This window comes from Gossypium hirsutum, chromosome A06 (genome assembly GCF_007990345.1).
Source record: "Gossypium hirsutum isolate 1008001.06 chromosome A06, Gossypium_hirsutum_v2.1, whole genome shotgun sequence".
NCBI classification, from domain to species: domain Eukaryota; kingdom Viridiplantae; phylum Streptophyta; class Magnoliopsida; order Malvales; family Malvaceae; genus Gossypium; species Gossypium hirsutum.
Genome location: NC_053429.1, coordinates 128,044,218 through 128,062,130, shown reverse-complemented (window position 1 = coordinate 128,062,130; position 17,913 = coordinate 128,044,218). Strand labels below are relative to the sequence as shown.

The 17,913-nt window shown below is 34.3% G+C and overlaps 3 protein-coding genes across 3 annotated transcripts; 1 reads left to right on the top strand and 2 right to left on the bottom strand.

Annotated features, from left to right (window-relative positions):
• Positions 1 to 188: 188 nt before the first annotated feature.
• LOC107960140 (C2 and GRAM domain-containing protein At1g03370) lies at positions 189 to 5,789 on the bottom strand. The gene is made up of 10 exons (XM_041116473.1): positions 5,670 to 5,789; positions 4,669 to 5,204; positions 3,248 to 4,471; positions 2,945 to 3,127; positions 2,487 to 2,770; positions 2,267 to 2,383; positions 1,885 to 2,147; positions 1,395 to 1,563; positions 915 to 1,187; positions 189 to 836 (listed from the first exon to the last, which is right to left on the bottom strand). Exons 2-10 carry the CDS (start codon positions 5,015 to 5,017, stop codon positions 675 to 677), a joined length of 3,024 nt encoding a protein of 1,007 aa, XP_040972407.1. The 5' UTR covers positions 5,018 to 5,204; positions 5,670 to 5,789; the 3' UTR covers positions 189 to 674.
• A 1,832-nt stretch (positions 5,790 to 7,621) lies between these two features.
• LOC107960141 (phosphoglycolate phosphatase 2) lies at positions 7,622 to 12,570 on the top strand. Its single transcript, XM_016896417.2, has 11 exons — positions 7,622 to 7,996; positions 8,078 to 8,145; positions 8,241 to 8,333; positions 8,417 to 8,488; positions 9,675 to 9,746; positions 10,006 to 10,065; positions 10,147 to 10,199; positions 10,888 to 10,985; positions 11,058 to 11,157; positions 12,033 to 12,136; positions 12,232 to 12,570. The coding sequence occupies exons 1-11, from the start codon at positions 7,867 to 7,869 to the stop codon at positions 12,330 to 12,332; spliced, it is 951 nt and encodes a 316-aa protein (XP_016751906.1). The 5' UTR covers positions 7,622 to 7,866; the 3' UTR covers positions 12,333 to 12,570.
• Positions 12,571 to 13,326: 756 nt separating this feature from the next.
• Positions 13,327 to 17,704, bottom strand: LOC107960142 (oligopeptide transporter 1). The gene is made up of 7 exons (XM_016896418.2): positions 17,447 to 17,704; positions 16,921 to 17,366; positions 16,352 to 16,449; positions 14,910 to 15,482; positions 14,405 to 14,663; positions 14,156 to 14,338; positions 13,327 to 14,085 (listed from the first exon to the last, which is right to left on the bottom strand). Exons 1-7 carry the CDS (start codon positions 17,517 to 17,519, stop codon positions 13,462 to 13,464), a joined length of 2,256 nt encoding a protein of 751 aa, XP_016751907.2. The 5' UTR covers positions 17,520 to 17,704; the 3' UTR covers positions 13,327 to 13,461.
• Between the last annotated feature and the right edge of the window lie 209 nt (positions 17,705 to 17,913).

Sequence of the window (17,913 nt, the reverse complement as noted above, 5' to 3'; positions counted from 1 at the left end):
TAATTTATCTTTTTTAAAAGATTAAGAATTAAATTTAACTATAATAAAAATAAAAATTAAATCGATAAAATATGTAAATATCAAATGCTTAGTTTATGTTAGAACAAAAATATACTAGAGCTCCATTGCACTATAGAAATACATACATGGATGTATGCTCCTCTTAAGATCCTCTAAATATCAGCATGTCAGCAGCAGCACAAGTTTTATTAAATATGTATGTTCTTTTTTGCATTTAAAGTATGATTACAGAGCAGTTTTGTCAAAGAAACAACAGTTGCTCTTCACAATTCCATCCAAAGTACAACAGAAAATACAGTTCGAAGTGTTCCTAAAAAGAGCAACAATGAATATGTTCATCCAGAAATGGGAAAGGAAAAAAAAGAGCCTCAACAGACCTCTATTTTCATAAAGTAAACCTTTGGTAGGTCTGCTTCAATGAAGGGTTACATTCACTGCTAGGTTCCAAAGCCAAGGAACCTGCCTGCCACCGGTTGTCACATTCGCTTTTGAGAAAAATTTGGGGTTGACTTGATCGAGATACTCATCCTGATTGCGGCTACTATGCAACTCTGGATAGATCTCAAACATGCAAACTTAACAAGCACTAAAGAAAATCAACATGTAAACTACAGTAAGGAGATATCGACATTCATCTGCGAATCCTGTCTATACTACAATCTAAAAAATTCCTTTAAGCGATCTTCTAGGTTTGAGAGGATGTTTTTGGCAATCCTTTTCCTATGCTTCGTGCTTTTCAACCATGCAATTCCAGTAAGCACTCGCACCGAACATCCCTTTGCTTTTAAATCCTCGATTTGGTATCTTAGGTGAAGCTGCAAAAAATTGAAAAGTTTAATACTCAAAGTAACCGATAATGCAAAGAAAATCCTTGGTTTCGATTGCATTCATACGTTAAAATAGTCCCCAAGTGGAACTCCATGGAGAGTCATTACTTCTTCGATAAGCCAACCCTTTTTATCGGGAAGTGGGGATTTCTGTTGAGTACTAGTCACTTCTCCTCTAAAACGGGACACACGCTTATCGAATCTGAAATATATTTGCCGCTCATATACATCAGCACTTTCTGAATCCCACGGACTGCAAGAATAATTAAGACAGCCAGCTCTCTCCATAGCTTTACGATCCATTTCACCGCCACCGAATATCTCTATGAAGGAACTAATCTGAATCACCAACAAAGTAATTTACCATCATCAGATGCAACACATCCATAAATGTACTACATTTAGATGTGAAGCATCCTAAAGATAAAGCTATAACGGGAAAACTTGAAGTACCTCAGACACAAGATGGGTATAAAAAGAAGGTTCTTAGCGGGATGCATACTGCAGCAAAACTAGTTCTATAGAGGGAGAGAAAGGGGAACTTACAGGAACAGAGAGAGTAGTTGAATAAATCTCAGACATGCTAACATCCTCCAGGCCTAAGAAGGATCCACTCTCTTCGGTTTGGAGGCATTTGGTTTTGGACTCTTCTTCAACTATTTGCACTTTCTGCTCTGGACTCAAGGACCTGGCTTTCCACAGTGCCATGATTGTCCTAGTGAACAAAAAATTTGCAAGTCAAAGAAATGACAACAAGGGTTTCACAACCCTTTTTTTTCTCATCGTAGATCTTTAATACATGGGACTGGGGATTTAAATAGGCTGCACATCAATGTTACAGTCGTTTAGCGGTTTCATGCTCTCCACCGCCTATATTTATTACCAGTATTCACCGCAGTTAACTTAATAGCATATGATACATCTGCAATCACAATAAACACATCATGGCCGAATATACATTGCAACTGCAGTTTAAATCCCCGTTTGGAACTAGTTTCACATTTGATTGCCTACGAACCACAGTTAATATAAGTACCTATGAGCTACACTGAAAGATACAAATGACTGGAAATTGAACTTCAGCCTGCCTTCACGATCTTGTGTCCTTGCACCATGTCTAGCATCCAGTCCTCTTCCTAGACGGAGAGTTATCACAATAATTGGACTGCCCATTGATGCCAAAGTAGGAGGAGAAACTTGAATGTCCTCAATGTCTTCCCAAAGGAAGTAGAATTTTGTCTTGTGCCCAAATATATTGGCATGAAACCCAAGTATTCTAGCTGACAGAAACAGGCGGCCCTGCATAGATGCAACTGCAGATTAACAAAAAGGGACAAATGCAATACATTAATTACTCAGAGCAAACACCACAAAATAAGGGAGCTTTACAAAAGATTACATAGCCCAACAAACAGAACCTGAAGAGGCATTTTCCGTTTCAGGTGACAGGTAAAGTCATTGATAAGAAATTCCTCAGGTGGAAGGCCAAAGAGTTTCTGAAAGGCTGAATTCGTTTGAGGAGACCTAAGATTTATCTGCAAATATATATCATTTGCTTGTAAGTGGATAACAAGAATGGACAATAACATTTCATTCATGGCCATGTGAAACTAAATAGAAGAATAGCCATCTATTTACCTTCTTCCCCACTTCTTTCTCCATCTTACTTAAGTATTCTTTAACTACATGTCCACCTCTTGTATTGTCCAAGAAAATTCTCAAGTGCAGTTTAGATTGACATGCTTGAGCCTGCTTACCTTGCAGAGGAATCCACACATCAGCTAGATCTGATATATTAGATTTTAAAAAGTTAATCTCAGCTTGTCCCAAGGATGTAGCTTCATCAAAAAGTCCATCAAAATCAAATACTTCTATATCCAGTACGGAAGGAGGCTCTTCCATTGCATCAAATTCAAATATTTCTGCAAAGATAAGAGCTCATTTAAGCAATTGATTGAAGTAAGATTTAAATAATTCTTGGACAAAATTTGAAAGGTTTTGATCTAAAGAAACTAAAAGAATCATTATTATATAGGATGCAAGTGCAAACAAGCAAACTGAATTCAAACATAGACAAAGGGCAATCTAGTTTTCACCATTCCACTGGGGACTAGATTTCTGGAACTTGATTGAGCTGGTTCTAGATTTCCCATTGCAAGTGAACACCACATATGGATCACAGTACCCACTTGAATCTACAGTTGCTAAATTACTTCCCTCAATCAAGGCAACTGTTAGTAACCATCCATTCCCTTGTGCTTTCACTCCATGATCACTTCCTATTGTTGTAGAGACAAAAGCAAAAGGAAATTAAAGACAGAAAAACAGGAAATGAAACATGGAAATCGTCCACTCTTCTTGCTTGTAGAGCAGAGTTCTAATTAGATGTGAATATTTACCCTTTTGAGCTCTGGCCTGCATGAAGCGTGAGATTATCTGCAGCAGCCTTTCACCTTGAAGAACCAGAACACCACACACAATGAATTCGCCAATTGAATCAGGCAAGTCAAGCCCAACAAACTCTAGTCCTTGAATTGTACTAGGAGCAGCTAGCCAGATATGAACTATTACAGACAAGGCCATAAAAACTGTGGAAACTACAGTAAAATTAGCAAAGTACTGGAACGCCAACTTCCAATCTGACTTGGGTTCAGCTTGCAATGATCCCAAAATCTGTTCTTTGTTTAAACCAATATCCTTTGAATCAACTGGTTTAACAGACTGAGTTAGTAAAGTAGTGAACTGCTCAAACCCTTCCTTTAGACCTTGTCGAGCTCCATTCTCTATCATACCTTTCATCATCGTGCTTTGTAAGAAGTTCATTCGCCATGAAATAACCAAATGTGCAGATTGTTCTCCAGATGGAAGCTCAGGCCCAGGAGTAATGCAGTACAGCAATTCAGTTTTGAAGGTGCTCCCATATGGAACATCGGGAGTGCTCACAACTACTAGAATGGCAAAACTCTTTGCATCAGCTCTTATATACATTTGCTCCTCGGTGACTTTCGTAGCCTTAATCATTTTGGTTGGTGCCTTGATGTAAGTATAAACTCTTTTCAAGCTGGAATCACCATCTTCAAATTTCCAAGGCCCTAGCTGTGGATCCTTTGATCCTTGCATCTCAGCTAATGACTTAGGAAAACTTGAATCAGATGAAAAAAGTAGAGAGTTTAGCTCCGCAGGCGAAACCACATATGGTTGATCCACAAGAACTCCTCCAGGTAAATTGCTTGGAATTTCACTTCCCTGATCTTTAGATTCCATTGTTTTCATTGCTTCCTCAAATGACACAGAGGATAATTGATCATCAGGCTTCTCATCAGCAACATCAGCTCTTGAATTTTCAGGCATCTCAGTCAAATCAATGCCAGCAGTAGAGCTAGCCACAGCAGTGTCAGAATTTTTGTTAAAGATTTGAGCAATACGACCTGCTAGGGATTTTTGTGATAATGATTTCTCTTTCTCTTCCTTGAATGATTTATCTTTCTCTTCCTTGGAAGACACGCTATCTTCTAGTCTCAAAGGAGAAGGGCAGTTTGATGATGATGATGCATTATCACCATTACAACTCATGTCCATGGAAGAACTCTTTTGTTGAAAATAGATATTTAAAAGCACTTCACCTGTACCCAAGGTTGAAAGAGAACAATAATTCTTGGTAATCAGTAAAGCATTAGCCCACACCAACTACTTAATTAACCTCTTTTCGAGACTCGAAAAGGGACATTGAGACCCTTAATAAACATAAAAATTCTAGCACAGAGGCAACTAAAGTTCTGTAAATGCTGAAAAATGAAGATAGGAAAAAGAAAAAACATACCCAAATCCTTGTTCTTGGACCTATTGTTCTTGGGGTGGAGGGGATACCAAACAGTGCCGAGAGATTTCTGGGGCGCATCAAAAACCTGGGAAATTGGAAGTTTAACATGCCCCACAAAATCATCATTGAAGAACTTATCCTCATCCAACACAGAGATTTGAAGCTCCCCCTTAAAATCCTCTACTTTGAAAATGAATTCCTCACCCCAACTGGGGTTCAATGTCTTCTTCACCACTTTGGTCCTATACCTCTTTTTTCCTACCTGAAGCTTCACGTATGGATCACTGAAGCCGTTTAAATGCATTGCCGGTATGTTTCTTGCTTCAATTACGCCCACCACAAGCTTCATTTTTCTTTTATTATAGGTTTTATTTCAGGGATCAATCGAAAGATGATCCAAATTTGCTATTACTCCCCCAATCCAATTCTGATCAACACTGTTTCCGTCATTGATACAAGCAAGAATACCCAAGAATGAACAATGCCGCCATTTTATTATTTCCTTCTAATCATTGTCAATTCCCCTTCTTCCATATCTGGGAGAAGGAAAGAAACAGAGGGATAAATCCCCAAAGCATTAATATTCAAATCTAACTCAAAACTGTTCAATTTTTTATTTAATTATTTATGAAGAATCAAGGCAATGCCCAGTAGCATCCCCTTAATTAATCATATAAGAAATAACAAATCCAGAAAGCTACATTGGTTGATGAAGAAGGAGAAGAAGACAAAACACAGATTCAATAACGATAAATAAATAATGGACGCACGCAAACAGAATAAATTATATTGATAAAGAATCTACAAAATGGATTAAATCTGGGAAATTTATATATTCTACAAAGATTCAAACAAAAAACGTCAAAAACAGGAAAAAGATGAGATCATCTACGAAAGCAAATCCAAAAAAGAAGGAAACTTTTACTTCATTAATTAATTAATTAATTAATTAATTTTATTTTGTTTAACAAAGAATTAAGAAAGGAGGGAGACTTTTGAACCTGTTACAAATTGCAATTTGCTATTGCTTTGCCCTTTGTGCGTTTAAGGTTTGACTTTTTTACTCCATAAATTACTCCTCATAAGTATTTCTTCCTTCAAATTCCAACATTGGTTTAATTTTTAGATAAAAATATCAATTTTGGCAAAAATGAGAACCCTTAATTTATTAACATTTGGATTAGGAATTACAATCCAACACAACCCATTTAATTTCATCAATCTTATTTCATTTCACTTCACTTTTTTTAATAATCAATTTTCGATTTTAGGATTCGAATCTATTTTTTAAATATTTATTTAGTATATATATTAAAAAGATAGGTATAACATTATAATGGGTAAAATGCAAAATCATCAAGTGATTTCAGGGCAAATTCAGAAAATTATTTTACGGAAAGTAATAAATCATAAATATTATTTTTGAAGGTTAAGATACAAATTTATCATTAAATTTATTTATAACTTTTAAAAATTTAAAAAGATTACAAGGTTTAGGGAGAGCAAGACCACCCTTGCCCCCGGTTTACTCCTTTAATCTACATAAAATTTTAACATTTGAAGCGAAGAAATGCCAAAATTTTAAAGTAAGTTGGACTACCATTCTTAATTCAGACTTGTCAGTTATAGAATTTAAATTGAGATGGTTTCAAGAAATTTACAAGTGCTGTAACATTGTAGATTTGTTCATGTGTCCCGAATGGCTCGTTTTTAAGGCTCGTACAAAAAGTAGGAAGATTTTGGTAAAAATATACGCTTGAAAAATTAGTTTGTGCAAAAAAAAGGGTTCGTTTAGAAAACAATCGGGTCTTGATAAAATTTTTTGTCTCGAGCTCGGCCCAACTCAAATTTGCAAAAAAGAAATTGTTGTTTTTTTTGCTGCTATTTTCTCACAGTTTTGCTTATTATTTTATTGTTATTATTTGGATATTATATAACTCTTGTATTATTGTTAATTTTACTACTATTTTAGAGGAATTTACTTGTTAAGTTGTATTTATCTTAGTGTTATTTAAGTATAATTTTTTTTTAAATTTATTTTCAATTGTTTGGAAAACATTTATTTTAATATTTTTAGTGTTTCTGATATATTCTATTTTTCAATTTTTTTATATATAAAAATATAATAAAAACTTAATATGAGCCGAACCGGACCCAAGTTTAGCATATATAATCCAAGTAAATTAGTATTAATTGATTATGTAATATAAGAATTAATTGATACCTTTATCCAGCTATTTATTTTATATTTTTTTTATTTTAAAAAAATTAGTATCATAGTCAAGTTCACAAGTTTCTATAGTATTAATCTAGGGCACTTTTAAGGGTATGAACTCGATTTGAAGATATTACTAAGCTAGTTTCGAGAAATACTGAGGAAGCATGTAATGATCTAACTTTTTTTTTGGTGTTATTATATTTTTAAATTGTTATTACATTCTATTAAATGATAATTTTCTCTATTTCTCATACATCTTAGTTTCTCAATAACAACATTATCGAGATTTTTAGAATTTTTATATACTATTTTTTAAATAAATAATTTTGAGTTTTTTTTATAATTTATATATAGAACCTGAATCAAATTACCAAGAAAATATAATAGTTGAGGATCCAAATTGTTATTATACCAACTAAAAAATGTCACTTAACAACCAAGTGATCAAAAAATAATTTAAAAAAAGTAGTGATCAAATTGTAACTTTTTTAATTAAGTGATCAAAACGAAAACTTACCTATAATGGTGTAGTTTATCAAAAAACTTAACAGCCTAGTAACTTAAATAAAAACTTTTGAATAGTTCAGTGACTTAAATGAAAATTTTTGAATAATTCAGTGACCATTTTGTATCTTTTTGAAGTTGAGTGACCAAAATGTAAACTTATTAATAGTTTAGTGACTTTAAGTGTAGTTTACCCTTTAAAAAACTTTCTATTAATAAATTGACCAATCTGTAAACACTGATCTTTCGAGGTAGATAGCTGACCTTTAGGCACTCACTATTGTGCTGATGAAACTATAGCATTAGCTAAAAGTAGTGTTCTTAGTTGCGTAACCTTCTTCTCTAGGAATATTTTACCATTCCTGTACATTTTTCTTATCTTTATAGGACCTACTCTTTTTTCTTTATGGGTAGGTAGGATTTCAAAAGGGTTGTAACATTAGTTGTTGATGCGTTGATGGAACAAGGATCAATCAATGGAGGCTACTAATCCGAATCCGAGTTCAATGAGCGGCGTCGCTGCTGCTTCCGCCGCCGAGCTTCTATGCTGTGCGAACGCGAGAGCACTGTTGGATTCCGTCGACGCATTTCTATTCGATTGCGATGGTTCCATTTCCACGCACTTTTCTACTCCCATTGTCTTTCATTGGATTTTGCAGTGAATAAAAGGTAACGATGCGATTGCAGGTGTTATTTGGAAAGGCGACAAGCTGATCGATGGAGTCCCACAGACGTTAGATATGCTTCGATCCAAGGTCTCTCTCTCACTCTTTCTTTGCTTTCCATTTGATTATTGAATCTATGGTTCATCCTTGTGAAATGATCGATAATATTATTATCTGATTAATAGGGGAAGAAACTGGTATTCGTGACCAACAACTCTACCAAGTCCAGAATCCAATATGCTAACAAGTTTCAGTCTCTTGGACTTTCTGTCAATCAGGTTCTTCAAATGTTACTAATTTTACAAAGAAAAGAAAAGAAACAACTCTTTTTTTTTTCCTGATTGTTCTATTGTATTTGTAGGATGAGATATTTTCGTCTTCTTTTGCTGCTGCTATGTACTTGAAGGTCAACCAGTTTCCTCCTCACAAGAAGGTTACTATTCTTGTTTTCTCTTTTTTCCCTCCTTAAACATTTTAAGGGATTTAAGTAGCGGCTATGCGTTTTCACTGGCATTATGTTTATTGTTGTTGCAAACCTAATGAATGTTACTGCAGCTAGTTGCTATAAATATCGGCTATGGAAACTAGTTGAAACTGATAAATAGTGATTCTTAACACAGTGTTGTGGTTGCTATTTGAATCTCTTTATAATTTCTTAGTGCTATTCTCTCTTGACTGTATGCTTGGCTGCTAAATCCTGCTTACCCTGTTCTTGGTACCTTCTATCCAAATGGAATATTCATGTTACTGCAGCCAGTTACTTTAAATATCGGCTATGGAAAGAGTTGAAATTGAAAAATTATGACTCTTAACACAGTGTTGTGGTTGCTATTTGAGTCTCTCTATCTTAGTGTTATTCTCTCTTGACTGTATGTTTGGCTGCTAAATCCTGCTTACCCTGTTCTTGTTACCCTCTATCCAAATGGAATATGCAATTTTTGCCTCATTTATATTTTCCTTTTCTTGCAGCATAACTTTTCTTCTAGTATATTTGTTGGCCAGAATATGCAGTTGTCCTTGAACAATACCATTTCTTTTCTAATAGAATAAAAATTCACAGTTAAATACCTAAAGTTCAATTTCATCTCAAACTGTACGGTTAAGTGTCAGACTATCAGTATATGTATATCTCCAGCTAACTATCCCCCTTCCCTGTTTCTTGCTCTGTCTTTTTTTTTACCTTTGATTGTTGAAAATGAAATTGTCAAGGTTAGGTTCCTAGTCATTGAGGCTAAGAGTCCTGCACTCTACCAACAAACCACACAAGAGTTCTGCACTGCGCTTCCCCAGCCTCTCTCCCTCTCTTCCCATTTTGTCACACAGATTTTTTGTGTTTCCAATTTTCTTTTTCTTTAAGTTCAAAAATAAAAAATTTTGTTTAGAAATAAAGATGAATATATTTTTCCAAGTGTCATAATCGAGTGTTAGTTTATGCCTCATCAATTGTTAGATTACTGATGTTAATCAAAAGGACCAAAGTACATGATGAATGAACTTTAAGTATCTAATTACCATTTTTTATTCTTTAAGTATCAGTGGTATATTTAGGGGGCAAATGAATATTTAACCTCTATTTATTTTATCTTTTGCACACTACTTATAATTTGTTTGTATTTCAGGTTTATGTCATAGGCGGGGAAGGCATAGGACAGGAGTTGCAACTTGCTGGATTTACAGCTCTTGGTGGCCCAGTACTTTTTTAGTCTTTTCAATTTTGTTTTCCAGTTCATGACCTTGGATTAGGAATACATCCTCTTCTCCATCTTTCTAACAACTGACATGCTGTTTGTGTGCTGGACTGCTATTCTTGCCTTTGCTTGTTGCCTTGCTAGAGTGTCTTTGTTTGTTTTTCATTGTAATCTTTTCCTTGATTCTACCGTGCTTGTTTTTCTTGCATCATAATCTCTTGCTTTAATGAATTTTAAGTGCTTAGAGGAAATATTGTTGCAGGAAGATGCAGAAAAAAGGGCTCAGTGGAAATCAAATTGTCTCTTTGAGCATGATAAAGATGTAATGTAACATCTTGCCTACAATTTCTCTGAGTGTGTCACTTGGTTCTTTTTCCATGATTTTCGTAACTTCTACCTTCAGGTTGGAGCAGTTGTTGTTGGATTAGATCCAGATATTAACTATTACAAACTTCAGTAAGTTAAAAATTCCATCTTCACTTGTTGATGATGTTATGAATATTTGAGATTAGGACGTCTTCTATGCTTGCTTCTCGAGTATGTTTGTGCAAGTGCACTGAGAATGTAGTGTTTGAACGACGTAGTAAGTGGATGGCTACTTGCTTTGGCTTTGGTTTTGGGGGAAAAATAGCACGTCTTCTAAACTTATGGTTGTCTCTGAAATTTGTCCCCTAAAATAACTTAGAACCAGTTTCTATTCCCCATAGATTTCGTTGCTGAGCAATTTATATTTTGTTTTGAATCACAAACACTAATAACAGTCTTATTAGATATTTCACTACCTTGATCAGTAGCACATGTTCCCAAGTTTCGTGTTATATTTACCTCTAAAAAGTATTTTGACTGTATATGCATCTACGTTATTGATCTCAGCACATTGTTAAACTTAAAATATGATTTCTTTGCTCCTAAAATATATCTGAGGGGTCATTTTTAGTTAAATACTAGTTAGCTTAGGGGCACCAAGGAAATTTTAGGTTACAATGTTTGGCTAGATGAGTAGAAAATGCTAATAATTGCCTTCTATTAAACGTATAAAGCCTAGTCTAAACAAACTATTTTCAGATCTGATGAGTTAACTTGTAAGACATGGCAGCGCTTTTTGGAGTCTTTGATCTTTCTTTAAAATATTTGCAACTGGCAGGTATGCGACCCTTTGCATCCGTGAGAACCCAGGTTGTCTTTTTATTGCTACGAACCGTGATTCAGTTGGACACATGACTGATCTGCAAGAGTGGCCTGGTAAAGAAATTAGATTACTGCTCAGTTTGGTTGAGAGTTCCACTTCATTCATTTCTTAGTTTATATTTGCAGGTGCGGGATGCATGGTTGCTGCCGTTTGTGGGTCAACGGAACAAGAGCCCATTGTAGTTGGAAAACCTTCAACCTTCATGATGGACTTTTTATTGCAGAAGTAAGTTATTTTAATGCACTAGTTCTGTATATATACCAACCAGCAATGAAAAATTGTCTAATTTGCATTTATATGGACTTAAATGTCTGGAGTTTACTTCTGAAGTGATTAGCATCAGGTAGTATTATATAGTGCATGTGAAGATTGAGAATGTCTGTTGCTCAATTATGAATGAATCTGACTGGTAGTGGTGGTAGGCTCTTAAAATTCATTTCGCTTGCACCTCACTAAAATGAAAATGGCACGTTCACAGTTTGGGAACAAACGTGGTAGAAAACCCTGCTATGTTGAGTGCTTCTGAGCGAGCTGAACCGAGATCAAGTTTTGAGAAGCTAGAGCTTGACTTGAAATTTTAGGCTCGAAACTCAGCTTGAACTTGATGAAGTTTCACTTTTAAAGCTTAACTAGATTCGGGATAAAAATCGAATTGCTTGAGCTCGCTAAATTAGGGTGTTAGTCTCGATTAAAAGCTTGTTTATATAGTAAGACATGGATTTAATTTCCATGCTCACTTCAAACTCAACTATGACACTCGAGCTTGTGTCTAAGTTCAAATTGAGATTTTCTATTACTAATTGGGAGAAACTTTTGAACTGACCTATATACTCTTCATTGTTTATTATATTACTGATTTTTGTAACTTTAAATTTATTTTTATTATTTATAAAAATTTATCACAATTATAAATAAAAGATTCGCTACTCGAGTCAAGCATTAGAATACTTGAATTTGGCTCGTTTGATAGCTCAAGTTGCTTGAGCTTGATTGAACAATGACCAAACCTGATACTGATTCTTTGGTGCATAATACTGATGAACACTTACCTTACTTATTCTGATCATCTCTTTTTTTCCCTGATGTGTTGTGCTTTGCAGATTTAATTTAACTACATCTAGAATGTGCATGGTGGGTGATAGACTAGATACTGACATTTTATTTGGACAAAATGCTGGTTGCAAAACCCTGCTTGTTCTATCAGGTTTATTGCTATCTCTTGTTCTTAAGACCATTAAACTAAGAATCTTCTTAGGTTTTTTTTATATTTTCTAATGTTTGCAATGCCTAAAATTTCAGGAGTAACAACACAGTCCACTCTTGATGACCCCTCAAACAGTATCAAACCAGATTATTACACCGACAAGGTATCTGATATTCTCAGTTTATTGGGAGAATGATCTGATTGTTTCATTTTCACCATTTTACTCCTTATTCTTGCCTGTTTGGCAGTTGTGTTTGCAAATTTATACTCAAAAGAATTATTTCCGCGATTTACTGTACCTGGAAACTGTTGAAATATTCTCGCATTATCAGGATACTGGCCAGATTGTTTCATGGCCTATCCATGTTCTGAAAACAAATGAATAAATTAAAGCTCAAAGCATATATCTATATATATAGATATATAGTTTTTAATCTTTTTGTTCTTTGAACAAAATGGACGCAAAGCACTATCTTGATTATCATATTTGTTTGCATGATATAAAAGGAGCATATATGAAGTTGCAATTTACATTTGGGATCATCTTCCCTCTCCTCAGGTAAAGTTAAATAGTTAAATTTACTCCCGTGAAATTGGGCTCGATAATTTTAAATACGATATAATTATAGCACTAAAAAATGACATGAGCACGATATAAGTATACAAATGTGTCAAAATTGGGTTAAAGTACAAATTTACCATCATACTATAAGTGATAATTGAAATTTGTTACTATGTTTTTTATTGATGTTTGTCATTATATTTTGAAAATATCAGTAAATTTGCCATTAAACTTTTATGTGATTGAATTTTACTATTAAATTTACCACTCAATATTAATTTTGATGATTTGAAAATATAATTTAAAAAGAAAAATCCTTTCAAATTTTTTATTTTATTAGTTACCAATAACTTAACTTATAAATATTAAAATCTAATTTCTATTTAATGAAATAAAAACTTGAAAAATAAAAATACATATATCATAAAAGAAAAAAAACTAAGTTTATTTTTATAAAACAACCATTTTTATTTATTTTTAATATTATATTAATTAGCTTGTTGTGAATATTAAAGTAGAACATAAAAAATATATTTTTATTAAATTTGTCTTCAAATTAATTTAAATTAAAATTGAATAACATAATTCAATAAAAATCTAACTTTAGTGGCAAAGTAAAACAACAAAGTTCAATATAAAGTTAAAGTGATAAATTTATCTTTTGTTCATAAAATAAGATAACAAATTTACATATTAACCCGTCAAAATTTAATATACGACAGGGTTTTTATGCTCTAGTGTGTATAAAGCAAGCAGGAAAATTTCATTGAAAAACAGGGCAGCCTTCAACTTGTATTCCAGGAGCAGTAGGGCAACTAGCAAGGGGGCAATGATCATCTAACTGAGCACCCCACCATTTAGGTCCATTAACATTCCACATTTGCAATGTGAAGTAACAAAGAATAGCCATAAAAGCTACACCGGCATCTAACCCAGCTGACAATATATAGTTATGACGAGCCCACCAACCTTTATATCTCCTATACACAAAAACATTGAACAACACCCCAACACTACCCCAACACCAGTAGTTCACAACCCTGGCTGCTGGCAATGCCCCCGCACCTCCGATAATCAACGGCATATGAACGAGCTTAATCCACTTTTTCTCAGGGAACATACGGGACAGTATCCACACGGGCAACGGTGCAACAATCCCGATAAGAAAGAAGTAGTTCATCTTAGAATACAACCCCAGCTGACCAAACATTCGAACTGGTCCAACTACACCCCAAATGATGGAAGCATTGTAGAATATGTCATCACCAGGACATGTCCAAGGACTTCCTTTTGTCAATTTAGACGGGTCACATATATGTTCCACTGTTGTTAAGAGCCACCAAGCTGTCCCAAAATAGACACTAGTAGCCACCACCGTTCCTACCAACTTCGACATTCCGGGTATTTTCAGACAACTATATCGATATAAAAGTATCGAATCCGTTAAGAAAATTTACCTGGACAACAAACATCGACTTTGGAGGAACTTTCATATAATGGCCTAGTTTGAAGTCTTGTAGAAACATAACCGCCTGCGCCGCGCTTATATAACCGTATGTCTTGAAAACAACATTTGCCAACGGTTTTCCCGGATAAATGTAACCGATAATCAGCTCGGCAATGATATTTAGTCCCAGTTGCTGCACATGTATATAAAGTGAATATAACAAAGTAACATATGAACAAGCTGCGTATCGAAAATATACCTGGTTTGTGGTAGCCATAATCACACCTACTGGGAGAGTAAAGAACAAGGCCAAGCCAATTGCCAAAAGGACTCCCCAGTAAGGGAGTTGAAACTGCTTGCCAAAGCCTTGAGAAATAAGCACCGCTAGTCCGATTACGATGCTCGACAGCATATAAAACCACCATTGCGGTACTGCTTCATAGTTTTTCTTCATTATTCTATAATGAACATCACTAAACTTATCCCGAAATGTCGATTTCGTTTGTTGCCATATCATGCTACAAATACGAATCAAACAACAGCCGTTATTTGTTACCCAATATGTGTCCGCTATCTTGTCGGGTAAACTACACTCAAGCTCACTATAGTATAGTATGTTTACGTTTTGATCACTCAACTTTAATTTAAATAAAGAATTTTGATTAGTTTAGTCACCATTTTATAACTTTTTAAAGTTGAATAACCAAAACATGAGTTCAGCCATTGCGTTTAGTTTACCCTAAACTAAAAGGTAAGTACCTTACCTTCCATGGAAAAACACAACATGTGACACAGTAGCAACCAATGTAGCAAAGCTAAGACCATAAGAATATGCAAAGAACACACTCAGGTTAATTTTGCTATAGCCATCATATCCTCGTTGATTGAATTCGTAGGTCGTGAAATTCAAAATTCTCGAAACATCGTATTTCTCGCCGTCGTCGGTGAACACATGCGACGAGATGATCGGAAATCTCCTCGCTTCGTAGGAGTTAGTCCAGTAAGCTATAGGGGTTAATATATAAACTACAATGACAAACCCCAACATCATGTTGATTATAGCAAATGCAGGGGTGGCTAATGGCGATTGTAAAAAGCTAGCCACAGTTGACCAATCCAGTGCAAACGATCCTACCCCGAGACCGTCTCGACCGGCTCCAATGATTTGGGCCGTCACCGAATCCTTCCATATCCAACAAATGAAGGATAAAGCCGTAATCGACGGAAAAAGATAGTTTGGAACGATATAATACGCCAAACTCGATATGAACACCATGAGGAAGAATTGCAACCTTGTCAGGCCACCTTTTGGCCTAACCTCATCATCGTGCAACGCCCTACAATTACAATTTAGGTAAACTATCACCCAACTATGTTTTTTTTTTCTTTTTCGCCACATAATTATGAAAAGTTGCAAAATCACCATTCAACTATTAATAAACTTTTTTTTGGTTACTCAACTATGAAAAGTTACAAAATGACCATTTAACTATTCAATTTTTTCATTTTTGGTAACCCAATTATCTTGGATTTTTTAGTATTTTTACATTTTTACGTTTAGCTAACTGTTGACTAAAAAAGAAAAAATTAAATAGATAGGTGACCATTTTATAACTTTTCATAGTTGAGTGACCACTATTATAGTTTACCCTACAATTTAATGAGTTGGAAATTATAAAAATATGGGCTAAATTATTAGTCACTTTAATTTGCGAAAGTTATGAATTTAATTTTTGTACTTTAATTTGGTCGTTTTTAGCTTATGCATTTTTTTTTAATTTTAAAATTCTAGGCCTGATACAAAAAAAATTATCATATTTGTAATGTCATATCATCTTATTATTTTCATATATTATTTTCACTAAAATTTCAGTTAATTAATTAACAATCATTTACGTCAATATTGAAATGTCAAAATTCGAAAAGTATAGAGAGTTAAAATAGCCCAGTTGAAGAATTTGAGCTAAATCCACAACCGTACATATAGTACATGACCATAATTGATTTTAACTAAATAGATTTAATTGTTACTGTTTGGGTTAGGACTAGAATCTCAAATTTTAAAAAGTATAAGGATTAAAGCCACAACTTTCGCAAAAATAGAAAGACTAATAGCCACAACTTTCGCAAAAATAGAAGGACTAATAGCAGAATTTAACCTAACAATATGTATAGAAAAATGGGTAAAATTAAAAAGAGACAGCACCTAAAGAGGGAGACCTGCACTAGGTTATTAGGCCACCACATATACGGTGAATCAACAAGAAACTTTCTGTAAATCCCAGCCCATCCATATCCAAGCATCTGAATATTCCAAAAAGAAACAATCAAAATTCATAATATAAATATAAGGTATTTTATGGTAAAACTACAGAGGAAGTTATTGTACTAATAGTCAGATTGCATTTTATTTCCTTTATTTAAAAAATAAGCAAATTAACCCTTGTACATTAGATAAAAAGAAAATTAGTCATTTTTGTTAAAAATTTTATCCATTTCTATAGTTAAAAATTGATGTGATTGACGGAATAATCAGACATTTATACGTGGTGTGCCACAAGTTTTTAATAGTAAAAATTGATGAAATTTTTAGCAGAAAGGACTAATTTACTATTCGATCTAACATACATGGATTAACTTGCCTAATTTTTAGTAAAAGAGAGAAAAATGCAATCCAAATATTAATATAAAATCCTGCATTATACTTTATACAATCCTCCATAGTTCTTTTACCGATATTTTTCCAATATATAATTCCCGGAAAAAAAAACTGACCTGGGTAGTATGAGCTAACAACAAAGCAGCGAAAGGGTGTATCTGACCATGATAAAATGCTTTAACTATGGTGATAATGTTGACTGCATAAACATTGGTAGAACCAGAATTTGCAAATATGGTAATAAGAACATGTTCCTTAATGTTAAAAGGGCCTGGATTCAATGAGAAGGACCATTTGGTTGAAGGAAACAACACAAGTGTTCTGTTAGGTAGATATGTTGCCATCAGGTTTCCAAGTGGAAGAACAAGGATTTGTGCTGTGAGTGAAGAAATGTGGAGTGAATTTTGACGGTAATGGAAGAACTGGTTCAAGAAAGACAAGGCAGCACACGAGGCTATCCCTAAAACCCATGTTCTAAATGTCAAGCATGGTAATGTCGGATCATCGACAATTGGAACAGTGAGTCGGACTTGTTCTACTGGAGAATCATTTACTTCATCATCTGCAAAACAGGTTAAACCTGTTACAAATGACATATGTTCCATTTCATGCAAAGAAACTGAAGAAGAAAATGAAGTTTACCAGAGGTTTCGTGGATGTCGATGTTCTTGGTCTGGTAAGACAAAGTAACCAGTTTAGAGTCTTGATGTTCCATGCCTCTGACAGACTGAATTAGCAACAGAAATGGGTACCTAACCTAAGGTTAATATTGTATATATGTATTATTGTGATGGTAACATTTCCATAATGGGCGGAGGAAACAGATTTACAAGTGCTACTCATATGTCGTATGGCTATAATTATAAATGAAGACAATTATGCATGCATGCCAAATGCAAAAGGATGGTCGCTGCCGCCTGCCTTGTACTCTCTTTGTTTTACTATCCCATCTCATAGTACATGTTATATTAATGTTTAGGGCAAATTACACCCGGTTTAAGTTTATGCTTTAGTCATTCAATTTTAAAACGTTTTAAAATAGTCACAAAAATTTTCATTTAAATCATTAAACTATTTAAAAGTTTTTAATTAAGTCAATTTGAGGGCTA